Below are 21029 nucleotides of genomic sequence, written 5' to 3' on the forward strand. Positions count from 1 at the left end.
ATTTTTCAGGTGAATCTTATTATTTACTTGTTTGTATATTGAATGTAGACTGACAGAAAAGTTTCCCGTGGTGCCAACAGGGTCAGCCTCTGCAAATATCGGCAACTAGAAGGCACAGCCTATAAACTTTGATGATGCTCATCTAATGGAGCTGCAGTGAAGGGAATGGCGCCAGCAGTATACCATTTTCAGGGCCGCTCATTTTACAAGCCGGTGTACCCTATTCCGCTCTCTGGCTTCGTTTGTGGACTGATGTGAAAGTATGAAACCCGGCTGGGAAATCAGCGAGGACAAAAAGATCTTGATTTGTGACCCATGTAAGGCGAAAACCTCGCACTTAAAGTGGCTCTATTACCAAAATGACTCCACTGTTTAAGCAGCAAAAGGTGCAGAAGGACCGAAAATGATCCTTCACATGTCCCCACAGTGCCAAGGAGGAGGCTCATTTAGTGTCCTCTGCTGCTCTCTAGGGGAATTTATGGAGAAAGACTCAGTTTTGAGCCTTTTTCTCTGTAGCTTGCATGAATTACAAAGTTCTTCAGGGACATAAAATAACATTTGGGCATGTATTTTTCACAACTATTATACTCATGACAATGGGAATTCAACCAAAAGGCCTCATGATCACTTTAAAGCCCAGTTAACGCAGGTAAGAGACTTACTGAAAATGATTTGGTTGGTGTCAGAAAGGGGAAGGGTTATGTATTTTCAGTTTTTTTGCTAAAGGCAGGGTACTCTTTTTTGATTAGCATTCGAATGGCCATTTATTGTTTTCCTCCTTTGTATCAAGAAAAAAAAAACAACAGGGTTTGACTTTAATCAGTATTCGCTTCTTTTTCTGCAAATCAAGAAAATACCTACAAATAAATGAACCTGAGGGAAATCTAGTACACTGGCTGCCAGTTTACACGCCACAGTACATTATAAGAGATACATGAAAACATTTATTTGAGCTATGGGATTAGTCACACAGACACACACACACACACACACACACACACAGACAGACAGACAGACACCAGCACAGACAGACTCACTGGGTGGCAGCAAAACGCAGAGCAGCCTTGAGAATACTAATGAACTGTCAATCTGTTCCTGTACAGAAATCTGCAGATAATACATTCAATTAGTGAGGTGCATGAGATTTGAGCTGATATGAGTGTGACATAAAAACGGGAGTTCTCTTTTTTGTGCTCTGAAATGGGCCCCAGTGTGAGACCGATGGCTCACCCTGAAGAGGGTATTACAAGTAATCCATTACAAATAATAAGTAGTGGGGGAAAATGCATTTAATTAAAAAGTTATAATGAGTGTAATGGTGTGTTATCTTACAGTAGGCCTCTGAAATGATAATAGTGCAAGTTAGAGCAAAAAGCATTCAAATTATAGATAATTGTGTATATAAAGGCTTATTCTGTAGGGAGTTTATGCTCATGGAGGTATTCTAGATGATTCCATCAGGGAGTTTATTGTGAATTTATTTTGGTTTTCATTTTTAATCTCTTAGATACTATCCTGGGCTATAATATATTCCACACGGGACATATGGTTTGCATTTATGGGGGCTTTTTACAACTCTTACTACTTCAAGTTTATTTATTGTATCTCATGTAGCTTACTATTCCCATATGTGTAACATGAGAGTGGATTAGGGGTATATATCATAAGATGACCTTTTTTTTCTCTGAATGACTCCCTGGATTCATTAAGACTGGCACTAATTTTGGCGTCTGACTTTGTTTTGTCCCCTGTGAGCAGCTCCACACTGTAAGCAGCAGGACAAGGGGATCAGATGACAGGCAGAGCGTCTATGATTAGGGCTGCGGTGAGGGAAGGAGGCTGCCACTGCGGAAGGTCAAGGGGCTTTTACGCACAGTTCTCTTTGACCGCACACCACGGGCCGCTTTTGATTGCACTGTAACATTGTGGTGAATCAGTGGCTTTGGCTTGAATACTGAAGGAAGAATTGAATATGTGCAGTTGATCTCCAGGGAGTGAGCACAGTGTGTAAAACGTCTTGGAGTTGGTATTCAGCATGGCTCCGGAGAGCGCGTCACTCCTGAAAGCAGGGCTTATGCTGCTGATGGCAGGTGAGTGTTTATGGTAGTGAGTCCACAAGTTCTTCTGGAGGCTTGAATTTAACATGTCTGATCTGTTTTTTATTTAATTATTTTGGGATATTTGGAATTTTTATGTCTGTGTATGTGTGTGTGCATACAGTATAGCTTGAAACATAAATACTATCATACGTTTCAGAGATCATTGAGTTCATAGCAGTCCAATATCTTTTGTTGTTTTCGAAGGTTGGTCGTTTTATTCTATTCATTCATTTGATTTTGATTAGTGTGAAACTCACAAACATAAACAATTCTGACACTAAACCGTGCCTTTAAATTTTATACGGTTTTAGTCTAAGATGTGGAAAGTATTCAGGTTGTTTACTTAATTCAAAGTTTCAGTATCACACTAAAAATACTAAGTGATGCATTCACTTTTACTTGAGTAAAATACTACTAAGCAATCTAAAGTAAAAGTACTCAATGCAGAAAACTGGTTCCTTTGTCGTACTATTATTTATTATCTAATCGGATTATTATTAATAATGGATTTTGGAGGAGTTGCAGTTGATCATTATGTGTTGTATGTAAACTCTTGATTTGTAAACTAACAATATTTGCCTCTGAAATGTAGCGGAGTGCAAGTGCAGCTTGTTGCAATGTGGATGTTCAACAGGTAACAAGGAAGTCTTACATTTAGCTGCTAAAAAAAAGCTTAGAACATGTAGAGAAACCTATTGATTGTCATTATTTGGCATTATATCCTGATTCTCCCAATGGGGACTGTGGACCAAAACAATAAAACATGTTTTAGGGAGGACCGATGCACAGAAAAAATAGGAATCTTACATGTGAAAGTGCTTTAATGCTCTCCTCTGGGCTTTACTTTCACTCCTACATGAATGGGAGAAAATGATGCTCTCATGCTGAGCAGCACAGCAGCTGGCTAGACACGAGTGACATCTGAGGTAGATGGATCAAGGCATGTTCGAGCATCAGTTTTCAAAATCCATAACTACTGAGGCCTAGAATGGCAGGCAGAAGTCAAGATTCCGGTTACTCAAAATATGGGATAACTTGAAGGCAGCGAGTCAATAAAGTGCAATCCTCCAGCTAGCAGCGCTGTAGCATCTGTCAGGGTTTGCTTTGATTTTCCTGGAAAATGGAATGTGAATACAATGCTGGTTAGCGGCCAAGTTAGAAGGCATCTTTGAACGCCTGAATGTCAGATTTCTCTATGAACAGTTGCCAACAAACAGACAGACAGGTGAAACATTGCATCCATGCAATTCTGTGGGTGATACACAAGCTAATCGACGCACAGTTACCATTTATACAATCAGTGTTTGCACGTGTTGGATGCTTTTTCTCCTCACTTTATTTTTTTTTCTTTGAAGCACCTGTTCGACCATTCAGTGGCTCGACCATTTCTCACCATCTTCTTTCAGTAGCATCTCTTTTACGAAATCCCCGTGTCAACACGTTCAGTCTTCCTTTGAGTGTTTCAGAGCCTCGAGAGCCAGCTGAGACAGAGCAAACATAATGGGCACACAGTTGGCCCTTATCAGGCCGGCGCAGACTGAGATCCACCATGCTTCTCGATCGTAACAACAACCTGTCCACGCGGGCCTTTCCCGCCAGCTTAAGCTCCCTCTCCTGCTGTACTGCTCAGTGGTGTTACATTCAGCTCAGAGTCCTATGGGATGGCTGCGGTCTGCCTCCACGTTAAGAGCCTGTTTGCATACATCTCTGAAGTAAACAAATGGGATTGGGACTAAGGCTGCAAATTAAAATCTTTTCTCAGTGAAAGTAACAGCCTAATAGGGAAGAAAATGGCCCGGTAGGAATAACTGTTGCCAGGACATGACCTTGTTTATTGCACTAACATATTCATAATTATCAAAAACTGAACACACAGCAGATAACCTCTGTTGTGCTTTGTAAAATCTTTTGTTTCTTCACAGTGTTTTTTTTTTTTACAATGGTGCAAAGTTTTGCTCCCCGCTCACTGAAATAAAGTGATCACCAGGTCGCAGTCAGCTCACATGACCCGAATCCATTCTCATTCTCATTTATGACTTGATTACATTTTGTTTCATTTTTCTCCTCTTTTGTGCATTAGCTCAAGTCCTTCCATCAGCGTACGGCTGCGACAGGGCTTTCTACGAGAGGGTGATCAATGATTTCTGCATAGCTAAGTTCAAATTCGACATGGAAGGACTGGACCGAGGCCTGTGGTGCAGCTGGCCAGACACCACGGAGTGAGTAAACCTACTGTGTCATGCAAAAAGAGTGGGTAAAGCCATAAAAATAGGTTACCAACAAGATAAAAAACACTCTTCTTGTATAGTTTAGTCTGAGGAATGTAGTTTATGGCAAAAGGATAGAGTTAGATTTGGCAGAGAAGGCTCTATTTTTGTGAGTATTGTTTGATGGATGATGAAAACGAATCTTTTAATCAACACATACATGCCAAAAGCCGAATAGCTGGTGGATGAGGCAGCAAAAGCATAAATATAGTGCCAGTCAGCTAATGTGAGCATGACTGAACTCATGCAATGCTTCATTTGGTTCCAACTCAGAACATGTAAATATAGATTGTCAGAGAACCAAATCTTAAAGATTATTATGTACGTTTTAGGCCTTTTCTACCTCTATGTTTTTGGTAATTAGATGGACTGTAGATTCAAATGATATATAATGTACTATGAATGGATTGAAAAACTACTATAACTAAATAAGGAGGCTGGTGAGAATGCATACTATGCATATTTCTTCCATATTTAACTAAGCTCACCTGTCTTTCCTTTGATAACAGATCATAGATAGGTCCAATCTGGGTTTCCACTCCCCTTTACATCACTTGGTCGTGGCCTTTTACTGTATCTGTCACACATTACATTGTGTGTGTTTGTATGTGTTAAACACCGGCAGTCAGAGGATGAGTCAGACAGGAGGGTGAAAGGAGCTGGGAGGCTCACAGGAGAAGCTACTGTCAAAACTGTGATTTCCCACCTGGCCCACACTGTCCTCTCTCTTGGTCCAGCTCATAATTGGTGGTGGTGCTCTTTGTGTGTGTGTGTGTGTGTGTGTGTGTGTGTGTGTGTGTGTGTGTGTTTGTGTCTCAGTGTGCAGTTGTAACTGCAGAGAGTTGGCACTTGCGTCAGGAAACTCCTAGCAACAATGTTTGACGCCATTGATAAGGTACACTGGGGAGCCGCCTGTGCAACAGATAAATAAAGCATGCAGAATGAGAAATTAGAAATACATAAATAAGGCTTGTGTGTGGGTGCAGACCAATTTAGTGCCTTTGAAAATAAAAGTCTAATAAGTAGGATTTGTTTTGGAGGTATAATGTAACACAGCAGGCTTAAAGCAACACTAGATAACTTTTTGAAGAATAAATAGAACTATCTTCCTCCCACATATGAAAAGCTGTGAAGTAATAAAATACACCCTTTTATTGCCTGACTTGTTCTGGTATGTCCAGGTAGCTTATGGTGGCTAATGTTAGCTAAATGTAATGTTCCATCATCCGATACTTGCCACTTGTGTGGCTGCAACACATTTAAAGTCACTTTAAATGTCTCTATGATTCTTACCGAGGGGTGAAGCCAACACAGAGGTAACAAAAATGGAAATTCCTCGAATGGCCACTTGAGGCTGGCTCCAGAAGTGAGTCAATCCCCATAAGACCTAATATTAAAATGCCTGACTTTACAGCAGAAATAAACACGTTTACCTGTTGTTTGCCTGGCACAAAGGACGGTTTTGGTAGCTAATTTCCCTGCCAAGATGGCGTCGTCCAGCGCTGACCACACTGAGCTTTCCCATGCTTAATTATACAGTCTATGATAATGTGTGATTATTCATAAATAACCACACATCTAAAAACCCTCCAACCCATGGAGAGCTTTGTTTTCGTAAATACTTTTCCAACGTGTAACTCAGCCATGTTGTCACTCAGGTAAGAGCCAAACATAACATACACAGGGATAAAAGTGGAAATGCCAATTCTGGGTAAAAATCAGTTCCAAGTTCATCAGAGTCCAAACAACATTGTCTGATAAGTGGAAGAGAAACAGGTCTCATTATTTATGAAACTTTATGAAATAGTTTTTAGTCTTTGAAAGTGAAACTAAAGGCTTTCATAAGCAGGAATCCCAAAGTAGTGCAGATCCAGTGCATTGTTACTCGAAGTTGCTCAGATATCCAGTGATATAATGCTAATTACCAAATATTGAGGCAAAATTAAGTTTTTTTCTAGTATTTCAGTTCAGTGAAGAACATCAGACTGAGATGATACAACAGCTTGTAATGATATCCAAATACACAGTGAGTGAGTCCCACGTTCACTTTATCACTCAATATTTCAACTGAATACGCCACATGGCATTTCAGCCGCAGTCATCTGTACAATAGAAGTTTAGATTTATCACTCTTCTCTCAGAGATTCTCCGACTGCTTTGTAACCTCTAGTTATTCTGCTGATCATGTACTTACTTCTGCAAGAGAAAATAAACAACCCCTGTGCGTCTGACGACTGAGCAAAAATTCGGAGACAGGGGATATTTGAAAAACTGGGAGTCAGGCATGCTAATCTTGTTTTGTTTGGTTTATGAAATGATGATCAGAGTTATTCTTTGTCTTTATCTATCCATGTTGTCTGCTACAAAACCCTCAAACTTTATTGTCACCCTCCATAGCATTTGACTGACGCTTGTGAGTGTCATTGCCACTGAGAAGCTGTTTTATATATATGCAAATTAACATTGTTGAAGGATTTTTTATGATTTCTGTCCAATTAACACTTGAGATTTTATTGCCAGACACTATTTTTGCAGTCAGATTAATACAATCTTATATCATAGAATTTGTTAGTCACCAAAACTGTTAATTGGGAATGTGTGTGTGTGTGTGTGTGTGTGTGTGTGTGTGTGTGTGTGTGTGTGTGTGTGTGTGTGTGGGCACATATGCGTGTGTATGTTGCAGTGCATCACTGTGTGTGGTTGTAAATACTGTGTGTGTTTGCAGCTTCACTCCAAGACTTGTTTGTTAGTTAAGAAACACATTTTTAAAAAGAACAAGACAGTGTCTTTCCAAGGGGCACGAAAGCCAAAACGGAAGTAACAAAAACTGCAGTTCCTCGAACAGCCACTTGAGGCTGGATACAAGAGTGAGTCTAGCTCCTTAAGGCCGCGTTTTAAAATGCCCCAACTTTACAGTAGAAATAAATGTTTACAGTCTGGTACAAAAAAACGTAGCTTTGCTTTAGCTAAATTCACCTGTATGGGGGTGTATGGGGGTGTATGGTTTAAATTATATTAAGGGTTAGAATTATGCATAATTAAAAGTAATAGGTGGGTGCTGTCACCGCAGTTTTCAGTAACCAGGCTTCATTCAACCAGCCTCAGCTCCAACCACGCTCCACGTCTTTGCCCATTTTTGGATTAGCCGACAGCCAGCGGAGTCGGGTTTGCCAAGATGGTGACAGCCAGTGCCGACCACCCTGAGCTTCGCAACGGTTCTTCAAAAACCTATGGGCTGTGTTCATTCTCAATTATACAGTCAATACTTCATTTACGCACTGTATTGTTCAGCACTATAAAAACACTCCAGTCCCTCTTGACTCTCACCTTTAGTCCAAAACACTTTCACTGAGCTCAACACACATATTTGTATTAACAGGCCTGTGAGAATCTCTTAACGCTAACCTTGAACCTTTACCCAAGTCCAAATCTTAATCATTAACCAAAAGCTTGAGTCTTAATCCTAAACTATCATCAACTTAGACCCCTTCCTTTAAACCTGATCCTGAGCCTTGCTGCAACACCAGCTCCTGGTGATGATAGTTGGCTCTTTCCCCCGGCACACTGAAATGCAATCACATACACACACACATAAAACCACTACATACCAATCATGTACTTCATGCTTTTATCCAAAGTGCCTGACAGTGAGTCATATAGCATCTATAATAAAATCTCCCTTTATATGATCTATTTAATAATTAGAATTTTCATTGAAATGTCTTTTATTTATGTCAAAATCTAGATTTAATACCTTTAATAGCCCCATTGATATCAAGCTTACATGGTGTATTTTCTCTTACATGGTGCATCTAATTCAAACTAATGAACTTATAATCACGTCAACCAAATGGGGAAACACAGGGACCTCTCTTTTTGCAGTCTAGCTTTTCTTATGAAGTGCTATAAAGGACTTGAAGGGATGTGGAAAGTCCCTTACAAAAACTACAACACAGACCAGTATTCTGGGCCTCGTGTTGTTTGAAACAATATTGAAAATAATAACAGGAAATAACACACTAGCCCATCAAAAAAATATATTTATGATGAACATTAAAGTTGGGTGGACTTTTCCTTTAAGGGGCTTTATGATCACTTGCCCAGTTGGCCTCCAGTTAAACACAGTGGCCATCCGGAACAGAATCTGTCCTGGTATGGGGCAATGCTGGACTGAGGGCGCTGCCCTGTTGGTATGCATCTCTATTTCCCCTGCCCTCTACCTCCTAGCAGTTATATTTAGCTGTGTTAAGCTCACTGGTAATTCCAGACACTCCTTTGCCTTTTTTCCTACCAACAGGAGTCCCTGGTCTCACTCTGAAAGGACGTTTCAAAGACACTGCGAGAGACTATTTCAGTTTGAAGAGTTTATTTGTCTATAGGTCTGTAGCTGGGAACAGTGAGAATGCTACTTTAAGTTAATCATGGGTTCATGAAACTGAGTGTTTATCCCGGCATGTGAGAGTTTTTTCCTCAGTGAATCATTTAGGTGGGTTTGACTGTGTGTTGTTGCCCTCTGCAGGATCTATGAGGGACTAACAAACTGCACCTACCAGGTGGCACTGAGGGTCGACTGCTTCTGGCCAAATCAGATAGTCGACCGCTTCTTCATGCAGATTCATCGCATCTACTTCCACGACTGCGCTCTGACTGGCCGCCTCATCCACGACCCACCCACCAGCATCCTCGCCCCGTTCATCGCAGTGCCGGTACTGGTCACCCTGCTCATGACTGCCCTGGTGGTGTGGAGAAGTAAACGCACAGAGGGGGTTTTATAGAGACTGGATTTGGGCTTTTGTAAATATATACGGACTCCTGACAGGCAGAGACTGGGCATGTGATAAAGGATATTTTTGGGTGATTTTGCATAATTGATGTACTTATTGTCCTGAAATTGTGTTATTCCCATATTAATATGTTTATGGACGGTGCAGTAAAACAAGAACGTCTGCTTAAAAACTGCTAGACTGCAGCAGACGCTGACCTTAATACACTAATATGTAATAAATGTTCTATTTGGTATAAAAATAGAATTCATCTGTGCAGTTATTTTTAGTGGATAACATCACCAATAGTTTGTCAGGGGAAAGTAACAAAGTCTTTGGGATTCAGGGGATTTGAGGGGCCATGCATGTTAATGACCATCTGTTCTCATGGCCCCTAAACAATCTGTGAGGACATAAATAACACTCAGCGAGACACCAGTGACTTGGATAAGTTAATGTTATAAATCTGGAAGAAAGGCGAAGAGACAGAAAAGGAGAGCAGAAAACGAAGAAAAGATGACTGAAGAAATCACAATGCTGAGTTTATTCCCATCTCATTTACATAGTTGCATACATTTTGGAGAAAACCAAATGGTGCCTGGATTAAATTTCCATGAACATAGTGATGATTTGTTCATATTCAAAGCATCTACAGTATAATAATCCAACTTTTTTAAATCAAATATCTGTGTATATCCATCTTCTTGTGAGAGACTAATGGCTTGTTTTCAGTGCAGTGCACTTCAAGGTAGGGACATTCTGGAAGAAAGTGGATTTCTCTCACTGTAGTTAGAGTTCATTTCAGTACTATTTTAAGACTGTAAATAAGGCTCAAGTGGACTTCAACTCGACACTCATCCTCACTGTATGAGAGGGCTCCATCTAGTGTTCATTCCAGAGGTCAACATCCATAAGCCTGAATCTGATTTAACTGCAGGTTGTTACAAATCAGTATCCATTTTAGTAGAAAATTAAAATATATTTTTATAAAAAACATAACAAAGATAACACGTTTGTTTTAAAATCAGGCTATATAGATCCAACTTTGCATTTCAAGTGATTCCCAATATAATATATTTGTCTTCCAACCTGGGGATTGCTTTCTCAAGATAAATCTGCATTTCCACAACAAAAAAACTGTGGTTTATTTAGACTTTTTGTTTAGTCATTTTAGCTTTTTGGGTGCTAAGAACACAAGGTATTTATTTATGGATGAGCTGGTCACAACTGGCCAAATTAGACATTGGTTGGTTTTGGCCTCAAGCCAAAAAAGTGGTGTACAGGATCCAGACAGAATGATCAAGGTTTGCATGCCAGCCAATAGAAATACTTCACTACCAACGTAACTTCTGTGTCAGGAGAAGACGCCTTCATGGCAGACAGCAACCTGAGATGGAAGACAAGAGACAGAGTGGTTTAATAGGATCTAAAATGAGTTAATGGATGGACTAATGTACCAATATTGTACGTTATTTGCAAAATAGTTGAGGAAATATAAAGTAGTAAATAAACAAAAAACCTCAAATGACTCTCCTCCCTTCAGACCACACAAGACAAAACACAGGTCCATTCTTTCCAGAGACAGACAGCAGAACTGTGTGTAAATCTCCCCAAACTGTGATAGTAATTAAATACAATGTCATACTTTTTTTTATCCATGTAAAAGTTATGGCTCAGCACTTCCCCTCCATATAATTTGCTTGCTGGGCTATTCTGTCCTGTCAGTGGCAGGGGAATTAATGGTGGTTATATTATCAAAGCAGTAAAAGCCTTCAACAGTTAAGCTTAGTCAAGCAATGTTTGGCTTTTCTGATTAATGCCCAAGACTGTGACAGTATTCAAAGACGAATTTTCAGCAGTTTTCGATAATGATAAATTAATTTAGGTGGAGATTAGGAGATCAACGTTCAACGCTAGGCGAGTGGAGGTAAGAACTCAGGGCCGGAGGTTAATGATTAGAATATAGATGAGTTGGAGGTTAATATCTTACTTCTTCCTGATGTCATTAGAAAGACGTTCAGCCTCAGCGGGGTCCACTTGTTGCAGTTTCTGGTAGCTGGAGAAGGTCTCTACCATGCCGATGTACGCAGTCAGTGGCACAATCCTTTTTACCTGGAGACACTCATTCCTGAACACAAAAGCACATTGAATGCCAGATAACTTCCAGATTGTGAAGTGCATATGTGTGTCTTTATTCCACCAGAGCTGCGAATTTATAGCCTTTGCGCAAGTTTAACTTTGATTTAACTGATTATCTAAGTAATCATCAAGCACAATGCACTCTGCTACAACTTGTGCAGATAGAGCTGGATATAAGTAAAGTCTGAAACACTCACCACTCTTTTTCTGGATATGGGCAGGAGTCAAACATGCCTGCGTAGATCTTCACAGAGCTCGATCCTATGTAAGGATTTCGGAAAGGAAGCAGGGCAGCGTAAAACTATTAAAAGAAAACAAAGAAAAGCAGGTTTTAATTACCAACTAACTTTGCATAGGCCAATGCAGTTTGAAAAATACCTTGCACCTTGTGTCTAACTGGGATAAATCATTACAATTTACATAATACAACTGAACACAATGGGTTTATATACTTCTTTCCAGCTGTTTTTCTACTTGATTTGCTGAGCTTTAAATTTTAAGTAGTATTTCTGTCTAACGATATGGCATGGCAAGGACTAGTATGTCACTTATACTGCCAGTGTAAGGGGTTTAATTACCACTTACACATAAGGTCATGCATCAAATGGACTGCCTTCTTCGTACTTAGTTACTTCATGGTTATGACTTGCAATTAAAAGTCTATACACTGTCCCACATTAGGATGCAGGGCCGTGCAGAGACCTGGGGTTAGACAGGGGCATGAACAAGAACATACACCAACTGGCAGCCTGCAGGCCATTTCCAGCCCGTAAAAGTCATCCAGTCTGCAGAATGGCTACTATTAAAAGTTTCAATATGTTTAATTTCAATATGTATATATTTATAGTATTACAAACTCACCAGCAACAGAGACTCTTTTAGACTTTGCAAATGTTGTCGGACCAAAGGAATCAAATTCTGATAGTGAAACTGATGTCACTTTGTGAGGGGTTAAAACACTCCAGAAAATGCATCCACCATTTTAAAGCTGGGGCCTGTGTGCATTGTAATTACATGATTTGGCCACTATGTTAATTGGCTTAAATTGTCTGGCACTCTTCCTAAGGGACTCAACTTCGTTAGGGCACGTCATGGATGACAACAGGGTCATCGTGTGACGTAAACTCATTCCTTCTCAGTCATTTTTATTTATAGCCAAATTATTTTTAATTGTTATATGTTCTGTATGAGGGGCACTGGCAGGCCTTCTCGTAAAAACTTGCCAAATTAAATGGATTTTGAATGTACCTCTTTACAGATGTCATTGAGCGTGTTGGAGACGTCCCCATACTCCAGCTCCATATCCATGGTGTAGCTCAGGAGAGCCAGGCAGCCTCCAGGCCTCAGCACCCTGTCGGCTTCCAGGAGGAACTTCTGGTGGTCGAACCAGTGGGCCGCTGTCATAGCCGTCACAAGGTCCACTTCACCGGAAGCAAACGGTAACTCTTCTGCCGGACACTGCCTAGGTTCGAAGTGGTCAGAACAATATAGCAGGAAATAAGGAGAAAGGGGTTTTAGGCGATTAAACACTAATTAAAATATATTTATGAATATTTCTGCCAATAGAGCCTCCTAATTGTTACACACTGGACCATAAAGTAACCTTTTGGATATCTTTTACTTTGTATTGATCCTTTTACTCAAGTAAAATATCAGAATACTTCTTCCACCGCTGTGCACCACCCTCTTAATAAAAAAAAACATTTACCACCTTGGTTTTATTCATTTAATGTCCCCTCCCTCACCTTCCACCGCCTCACCTGTATGATACATTCAGAGGTTTCCTATTGGCCATTGCCACCTCCAGCTGGGCGGGGCTGATGTCCGTTCCAACAACCTTGGTGAAATACGGAGCCAATAGGATCGTCCCTTGCCCTGAACCACAACCCACATCCACCGCAAGGCTGAGTTGTGTCGGTGTCTAAAAGGAATGGAGTTTTACCATGTAGTAATTCTAGATATGTTTACAGATGGATTTGATGACTCAGCCCACACTAATGGGAAAGCAGGTGTTCTGCAGCTCTGCTACTTATTTGTAATGTGTTTAAACATGCTGGTACAAAGCTTTTGAAATGCAAGTCAGGACAACAGCAGAATGTACTTGTAATGATGTGATTCAAAGTTGCAACATACAGAGCTTGATTAAATTACAGTTTTCTCTTCCAGCATGATAATGTAAATACAGGTAGAGAAAGCGTACTGTTAACTGAATCACGTAGTTCAAATCTCCTCAAATGTCAACAACGACCAAATCGGCATTTTGACTGCAACCATCATGTTTAACTTGCAAAGTCATTTTTAAGCAATTCAGTGATTTTCTCAGAAGAGGTGACCATCTTTTCTTATGTCTTATGAGTAGGTTAAAAATTAACTTAACATTATCCTATGTGGGCCATAAGTTTGTTTAAGTCTTGTCTCTCTTAAAATGTATAACAACACACATTCTCTCTCTCTCTCTCTCTCTCTCTCTCTCTCTCTATATATATATATATATATATATATACTTAAAGTCTACTTAAGTTATAATAATACACGAAAAAGCTACTCAATTACAGTCCCAAGACCACTTCTATAGCTTCCTTAGTGTACAAAATAGCACAGGCTGAGGTTCAGTGTGAATGCAGCTGGTTAAAATGCTGAAAACCTGAAAATACACACCTTTTTCTCCATGTAGTTCATAATCCTGCTGATTAATTCTTGGGGGGCTACTCTGTACTGCAGGTAAGCAGATGCATGATCTTTCTCCTCAAAGAGACGTACAGCCATGTTTTTATGCCAGAATGCTCATGCCTGTCAAAGCGCCTAACTGAGTGAATACTTTGACACACCGCGTGAGCTGGATCTTATCTAACCTCCAAGTTACACATTAACTGCCAGGACTAAAATTGTCCTGCCCTCTTGCACTGCTGCTGCTGCTGCAAAAAAGCATGCCTTCATACAATTAAAGGCATCAGTGGATTTCATATTGCATTGCTTTAATATGACAAAAGTGCTGCATTTTCAGTTTATGATACATTTAATAGTAATTTATGTGTATGGTTTAGGTACGTTGAGTTTACTTCTGAGTTTTTTAAATACAAAACACTATATGCAAAGCAGAAGAAGCAAGTCTTGAATTATTCTTTACTTTCAGGGGTCTTTCTGTCTATGGTGTGAGGAGAAAACTAGCATGCCAATAAGTAAATGGTATGCGATGAGACCAGTTGTAACTGAAAAGAAGTTTGGGAGATCATATATAAGGCTGTGACTCACATGTAAAAAGTTATTTAAGATAAAAATAAAATATTAAGAAATAGCACAATAAAAATGTTGCAGTTTTGAGTAGCCACTGACAAATTACATGTTTCTTTTCAATATTACCAAAAGAAATGCTGTATGATGAGCTTTCGTAGCCCTTACCACAGTAAAATGTATGCAGGTTTGGTATAAAAATAGAATGATTTATGCAGCCATTTGTAGTGGATAACATCACCAATATGAAAGTGTCAAAGTCTGGCAGGGGAAAGTGACAAAGTCTTTGAGATTCAGGTTATTTAGAGGCCTTGCATGCTAATTACCATCTGTTCACATGGCCTTAAACAATCTGTGAACACATAAATAAGAGTAGAGAGGAGAACACTCAGGGCCAGTGACACGAATAAATTATTGGTATAAATTTGGGAGAGAAGTGAAGAAAGAGAGGGAAGAAGAGCAGAAAATGTGCTCGAGTCAAATCACTTCATACTGGAAAAAAAAAAGAAGGAAGACTGGCTCTGTGGGGGTGGAGCTTGGTTCTTTGGTGGTGGTGAGAGGAGGATGCCGTGCAAACTGAGGAGCATCACAGACAATTACTGTCACCCGCTCCACGATGTGCTGGTCACCCACAGGAGGACCCTCAGAAACATTGTTACCGCCACAGAATCAAACTGTAAAACTCATCTACCTCGTGATATGGACAAAAGGGATGGGATGCTGAGGTAGCTCCAGCCTCCATTTCAGCTCTGCTCTGATTGTTTAAATCTCTCCTTTTCTCTCTGGATTACAACCATTACAACATTACGACATTATGCCCATTGTGTGTATTTTGGATTTGCACCTTATTGATATTTCATATTACTACTTTGTACTGCAACTGTTGCACAACAATTCCCGTCGGGATAAATAAAGTTCTACCTTATCTTATACATTTTGGAAACCACAAACGGGTTCTGTACACAGAAGATCAGCCCAGGAATAAGCCAACAAATCCAACAGGGGAGAAAGAAAAACTAAAAACTAAGTCATGAAGCTATCTGAGAATAAAAATGACCCAAAATATGTGATCAGTGGAAGTAATGCTGGAACACGTTATACAAAGAACAAAGAGACAGGGGATCAGACAGACAAAATACACTAAGGAGGATAGGATAGGGGACAGGTGTACTAATCAGAGCAGGCGCCCTAGTCAAGAACACACAAGATCCAGAAGCAGTCAAGAGATTACATACAGTTTATCATCTGGCTCAACAGCAGTAAACGAACAAAAAACCTCAAATGACTCTCCTCCCTTCAGACCACACAAGACAAAACACAGGTCCATTCTTTCCAGAGACAGACTGCAGAACTGTGTGTAAATCTCCCCAAACTGTGATAGTAATTAAATACAATGTCATACTTTTTTTTATCCATGTAAAAGTTATGGCTCAGCACTTCCCCTCCATATAATTTGCTTGCTGGGCTATTCTGTCCTGTCAGTGGCAGGGGAATTAATGGTGGTTATATTATCAAAGCAGTAAAAGCCTTCAACAGTTAAGCTTAGTCAAGCAATGTTTGGCTTTTCTGATTAATGCCCAAGACTGTGACAGTATTCAAAGCCGAATTTCAGCAGTTGTTGATCACGATGAATGAATTTAGGTGGAGAGTGGGAGATCAACGCTCAGCATTAGGTGAGTGGAGGTTAATATCTTATTTGATCCTGGTGTCAATAAGAAAGACGTTCAGCCTCAGCAGGGTCCACTTATTGCAGTGTCTGGTAGCTGGAGAAGCTCTCCACCATGCCGATGTATGCATGCCGGCTTGCAGGAGGAACTTCTGGCAGTCGAATCAGTTAGCCAATGTCATGGCCGTCGGTAACTTTTTGGCTGCACACTGCCAAGGGTCAGAACAATGTAGCAATAAATGAGAAATGGGGGGTGAGTGCAATTTAACATATACTGCGAACAGTGTCTGTGTTAAATAAAAGTGAATGCTCCACAAAACACATCCACTGCCAGGTTAAATTGTTATAGTGTCTAAAAGGAAGGGAGTTACACTAATCAAATTAAACTTAAAAGGGGCCTATAATGCTTTTTCTTTTGGGCTTTTATTGCCTTTAATCCATAGTTACAGCTAAAGAGTGACATGAAACTATGACTATACTGCCCCATCTCTATTTTGCAATTAATCTGTTTATAAATAAATCGGTAAGTGGAATTTTGGTGTCTCTCCCTTTATTTGCCATGGCCTTTCGAGTCAGTTACATTACACATTAACTGCCAGAACTAAAATTATGCTGCCAAAAAAAGAATTACTCCAATTAAAAGCATAAATGGATTTGACATTTTATTGCTTTAAATGAATGAAACCTTAATGTTTCCTCAGATATTTTTCCTTTCCATACTTTATGAATCATTTAAACGTGTCACATGCGTACGCATCCTGCTGTGGAGGTGCTGTCTGATCAGCTTCTCTAAATCTTGACTTTCCCATATGCACTTGCTTGCAAACAGCAGCAGATGGCAGTAAATGCACATATATGAAAGGAAAGAGCTGCTGAGTGTGGGAATGCTTTGGGATTCACATGCTAGTTGTTATTTCTGATCAATAGATATTTGCACTGAGATCATTAATTCATCCCCTTTCTAATCTCTCATAGCATGGTTTCTTTGGCATAGTGACATATTAGCCTTGGGCTAAATTATCCAGTGGGTATCCAGAGAAAAGAAATGTGTGGATAGAAATCCAAGTCTGATTAAATATACTTTAAAAACAAGAATGGTGTCAATTCTTGAACCCAAAGCGTGTCTGTTTGTCTGTGTTTGTATAAGCAGTTTGACTTAGAGAAAATAATAAAATCTGTTTCTGACAAATTATTTAAATATCACACTTCCAAGAGTAGAAAGACTTCCAAGAATATTAAGAAGTGATTTAAGTTGAAATCCCCTAACAGTTCTGAACCGAGGCAGCCAGTCTTGGCCCTGTATTTTCTGCCCAATCAACAAGCATTGATCCTTCCCGTTCACCTGATCAATATCCACTGTCAGATATGGTTTGCAATAGAGCTTGTGTTAACACAAGGGGTGCAGGGTGTCCTCAGACGCCACAGGAGCCCCGACCCTTAACCCCACCATGTTGCTATGTGCAGACCTGCCTTGTGCTGTCCAATCAATGAGCTTTGATCAAAACTGTCAGCAGCACTCAAGTCACACCACTGTCCACTGCTGTGTGTGTACGTCTGTAGCTGAGGAGTGATGAACACACTTTGGAGGCTGATGTTGAGCCTACCCAGACACGACCACTTTATCACAGAGTCTTTACCACCAAGTCTTATTACATTGTCCTCACACATTTCCACACACATGCACAGAAGCTATTAAAGACACAAAGTCAATGGACTCAGACAAGCAGCCTCATGTATTGCTTTAATATCTGCAGGCATTCCCGGCACCGTAAAAAGAGCTATGGGAGTGCTTCCATCGACTGTGACGAGCAGTGTTGCTAATGCTACACTGGGAATTCTCCTGAAAGGCAATCATACAAGTAATCCACACTAAGAGTAGAAAATATTGGAACTATACTGTATTTAAACTTGTTTTGGTGCAGGGCAAAAACCTGCTTAAAAACAGTCTGTTGAAGAAGAGTGCAGGTTGAATAAGAATTTGTATGTAACTGAGTGAACTGACTGAATTGTGGATCAAGGGATAAAAGATATGAGAACATATTTATTTTATGCACTGAGTATATACAGTATATCTTTAAAATGCATTTCAGCTTGAAATAGACATGCAGTGGTAAATACCTGCACATCATTTTCTTTATTCTGACAGTGTGAGTACAGAGAGATGCCAGGTAGGGGGATGGATAGACGGGTTTTGAGCATAAAATCCCACTTCCCTGCGGAAATCTCAGCAGGTAAAAGCAGATTGCAGCTGTTGGATGAAATGCATGAATTTTAAAAACAGTCATGTTGCCACATTGACAGCCATGCATTTTTTTGGGGGGGGAGGTGAAATTTGTCATGGCTTTTGAAAAGGTTTCACAGGCCCCTGGGTCCTTAAACAGCACAAAAAGCTTCAAATGAAAAAAGGGAGACAGCCAACAATATTAGAGTTCTGAAGCCGCTTGCAGCAGTTGTTCCTAAAGCAGCTATAATCAATATTTTTTAATAGCAATATATAAAACAATGTGACATGGATTGCTTGTAGCAATGAACCTACAGAGAATCATTACCTGAATCTGAAGCTCCCCTCAGCTTTACAGAGCTTTATAGCGAGTTTCAGCCCACTGTTTATCTTGCTGCCTTGCTCAAGGGCTCAAGAGGTGGAGAACTGGCACCTCTACAGCCTCCACTGTACTGACTGGTCCATGCTGAGCTTGGACTGGTCACCAAGCCACACATTGTTTTTCTGTCTTTTAAACTTTAAATGAGCAAATAACATAGTTTAGACTAGCTGGACTCGGAAAACGGAAATGAATGAAGCAAAGGCATTTTAAAAGAATAAGCAGTTCAGTTAATGTATCTCTTGGCCCTGAAAAACGGTTGTTTTTTAAGTTAAGTTACAGCTTGTGATGCTGGTGAAAGTATTTTCCAGCTAAGACTTTCCAGTTAGAATAATGCAAGCCAATTTAGTAAACCACTAGTTTGAAACTAGCATGTGGTTAGGAACAACTGTATTCACAAATTCAATCCTGAGGTTTTTCCATTACAAAGGTGAAATCTACTTGGCAATCTTAGAAGAGAAAGTGGAAGGAAGAGCCAAATCCTCTCTGTCTTTTTATTGTGGCACTGTGCATTGTGCCAAACAGTGTTTGCAATCTCTGGTAGGATATGAAGATCTTAAATCTTTACCCATTAAAACTTCACTTGAGACACACGTTTTCTCCACAGCCAGTTGTAAAGAACAAATATCGAGGAGATCTGAGTGACTCCGAGGCTGCGTTTTTATAGCCGAGACGCTCGCTCTGAGATGCACTTGGAGGGCTAATCCCACTCTCCAAGGAGAGAGGTAGGTATTGGCTTTGATGATAGAAATGGATTAAACAGCTTACATTAAAGGCCAGTCTAATTGAACCAATCTATCCTGATTCTGCCGCTGTAAGATAAATGATGAGAAGGCCAGATAGAATATATAGGTCGTGTTTTTGTGGGTCTGGCTCAGGCTTTGTGTGTCTGTGGACATTTACAGGCTCGCTTGAAAAATACAGCAAAAGCTCTTTCCTCATATGGATAAAGGTCCTTCCATATCAAAGAATGAGCACAAGATTCAGAATTCATACAATTTTGTGAATGCCTACGCTTCTGCTATTTATTTCTCGACTGTCCCATCTCCTCTCCTGCCAAGAAAAAAGAACACTTAACAGCGTATGAGGTTTACAATATCCACACATTTGACCAGTATTGTTATTAAATAACTAATATAAACCTTTTTAAGGATGACGGTACTCATGACTTTTCCCAGAAGAAGCTAGAGCCTGGTGGTAGCTTTCACTAGAGTGTCTATTCACTCATCAAATTTGGTTAATCTATTAGGAAACAGGATGCACTCAACTGATTCTGCAAATGTATTAAGTTTTATCTCAATTCCTCATCAGCCACAGTGCTGTCACAAAAAACCTTAAGCTGGCAGAGAATAATTTAAACTCACTACATTTAGCTTTATTAAAAAAGCAGGAAGGCATTCCTTCTTCCCTGTCATCATTGCCAAAAAGTGCATGCGTCTTATTTGCTACTGTTGACAGGCTGACAAACCTTCCTGTGTCACCAGCCCCTGAACATCCATCCTCGAAGATAAGCAGTGAATTTGCCTCCTTCTTCACTGACAAAATTCTGAAAATGTGACAAGCTGTCAGTCCCTCAGTTTCAGGTATAAAGTCTGTACTGTGTGCACTTAAACCACTTCAATTAGTCTTACACAATATGATCCTATCAACTAAAAAACCTTGGAAGAAATTGAGCAATTCCTAAACTCCTCCTGCTGTTGCCTTGATATTCTCCCTATAGGCATCTCCCAGTTATTAGCAGTTTTTTATGCCACAATTTAAAAAAGAAAGGCTGTTTTTCAACAACTTAACATCCTTCTGGCATCATCCTTTTCTACACCCTCCTGTCAGTGCCGGGGATTGAACCACCGACCTTTCAGTTGCTGGCTGGCCTTTTTCCCCTCAAGGAAAATACCAGTGCTGATGCCATCGCCCATCTCAATTAAGTCTTTGCACGTTGGTATTCATGATTGAAATGGATTTTAAAAACCTAATTGTATGCTTTGTAAAATGGTTATGGGTAGTGTAAATGTATAGTTAATGGTGTGAAACATGCAAAACCACCAGTATCCTCGAAGAGCTGCTAATGCACTAAATGAATTTCATGAATCATTTCAGTAGAGAATTCTAGTGTGTAGTGATGGTCTAAATGCTATTTCAAAGGATTCAAATCCAAGAAGAAACACAGAAAATGTGTAACTTCATAGCAGAATTTATCAAATATACAGTCACTGAATGGTATGCTGATGCTCTCCCTCACTCCCAAGAGTGACGCTTCAAACAAA

General features: G+C 40.0%; 2 protein-coding genes across 2 annotated transcripts; one reads left to right on the top strand and one right to left on the bottom strand.

The window, feature by feature from the left end:
- The first annotated feature begins 1802 nt into the window (after window positions 1-1802).
- On the top strand, window positions 1803-9396 carry LOC127378792 (receptor activity-modifying protein 1-like). The gene is made up of 3 exons (XM_051428056.1): window positions 1803-2090; window positions 4180-4318; window positions 8886-9396. Exons 1-3 carry the CDS (start codon window positions 2036-2038, stop codon window positions 9139-9141), a joined length of 450 nt encoding a protein of 149 aa, XP_051284016.1. The 5' UTR covers window positions 1803-2035; the 3' UTR covers window positions 9142-9396.
- A 254-nt stretch (window positions 9397-9650) lies between these two features.
- On the bottom strand, window positions 9651-14131 carry si:ch211-93g23.2 (uncharacterized protein LOC100005086 homolog). The gene is made up of 6 exons (XM_051428055.1): window positions 13927-14131; window positions 13029-13189; window positions 12517-12730; window positions 11466-11569; window positions 11120-11257; window positions 9651-10516 (listed from the first exon to the last, which is right to left on the bottom strand). Exons 1-6 carry the CDS (start codon window positions 14032-14034, stop codon window positions 10429-10431), a joined length of 813 nt encoding a protein of 270 aa, XP_051284015.1. The 5' UTR covers window positions 14035-14131; the 3' UTR covers window positions 9651-10428.
- Window positions 14132-21029: the final 6898 nt, after the last annotated feature.

This window comes from Dicentrarchus labrax, unplaced genomic scaffold (assembly GCF_905237075.1).
Source record: "Dicentrarchus labrax unplaced genomic scaffold, dlabrax2021, whole genome shotgun sequence".
Classification (NCBI taxonomy): domain Eukaryota; kingdom Metazoa; phylum Chordata; class Actinopteri; family Moronidae; genus Dicentrarchus; species Dicentrarchus labrax.

Coding starts and splice junctions, on each gene's coding strand:
- LOC127378792 (XM_051428056.1), top strand. CDS start 2,036: ATGGCTCCGGAGAGCGCGTCACTCCTGAAAGCAGGGCTTATGCTGCTG. Junction 2,091..4,179: donor GCTTATGCTGCTGATGGCAG/GTGAGTGTTTAT, acceptor TTTGTGCATTAG/CTCAAGTCCTTCCATCAGCG. Junction 4,319..8,885: donor AGCTGGCCAGACACCACGGA/GTGAGTAAACCT, acceptor TGCCCTCTGCAG/GATCTATGAGGGACTAACAA.
- si:ch211-93g23.2 (XM_051428055.1), bottom strand. CDS start 14,034: ATGGCTGTACGTCTCTTTGAGGAGAAAGATCATGCATCTGCTTACCTG. Junction 11,258..11,465: donor CCATATCCAGAAAAAGAGTG/GTGAGTGTTTCA, acceptor TTTTGTGTTCAG/GAATGAGTGTCTCCAGGTAA. Junction 10,517..11,119: donor TCTAATGACATCAGGAAGAA/GTAAGATATTAA, acceptor CTTCCATCTCAG/GTTGCTGTCTGCCATGAAGG.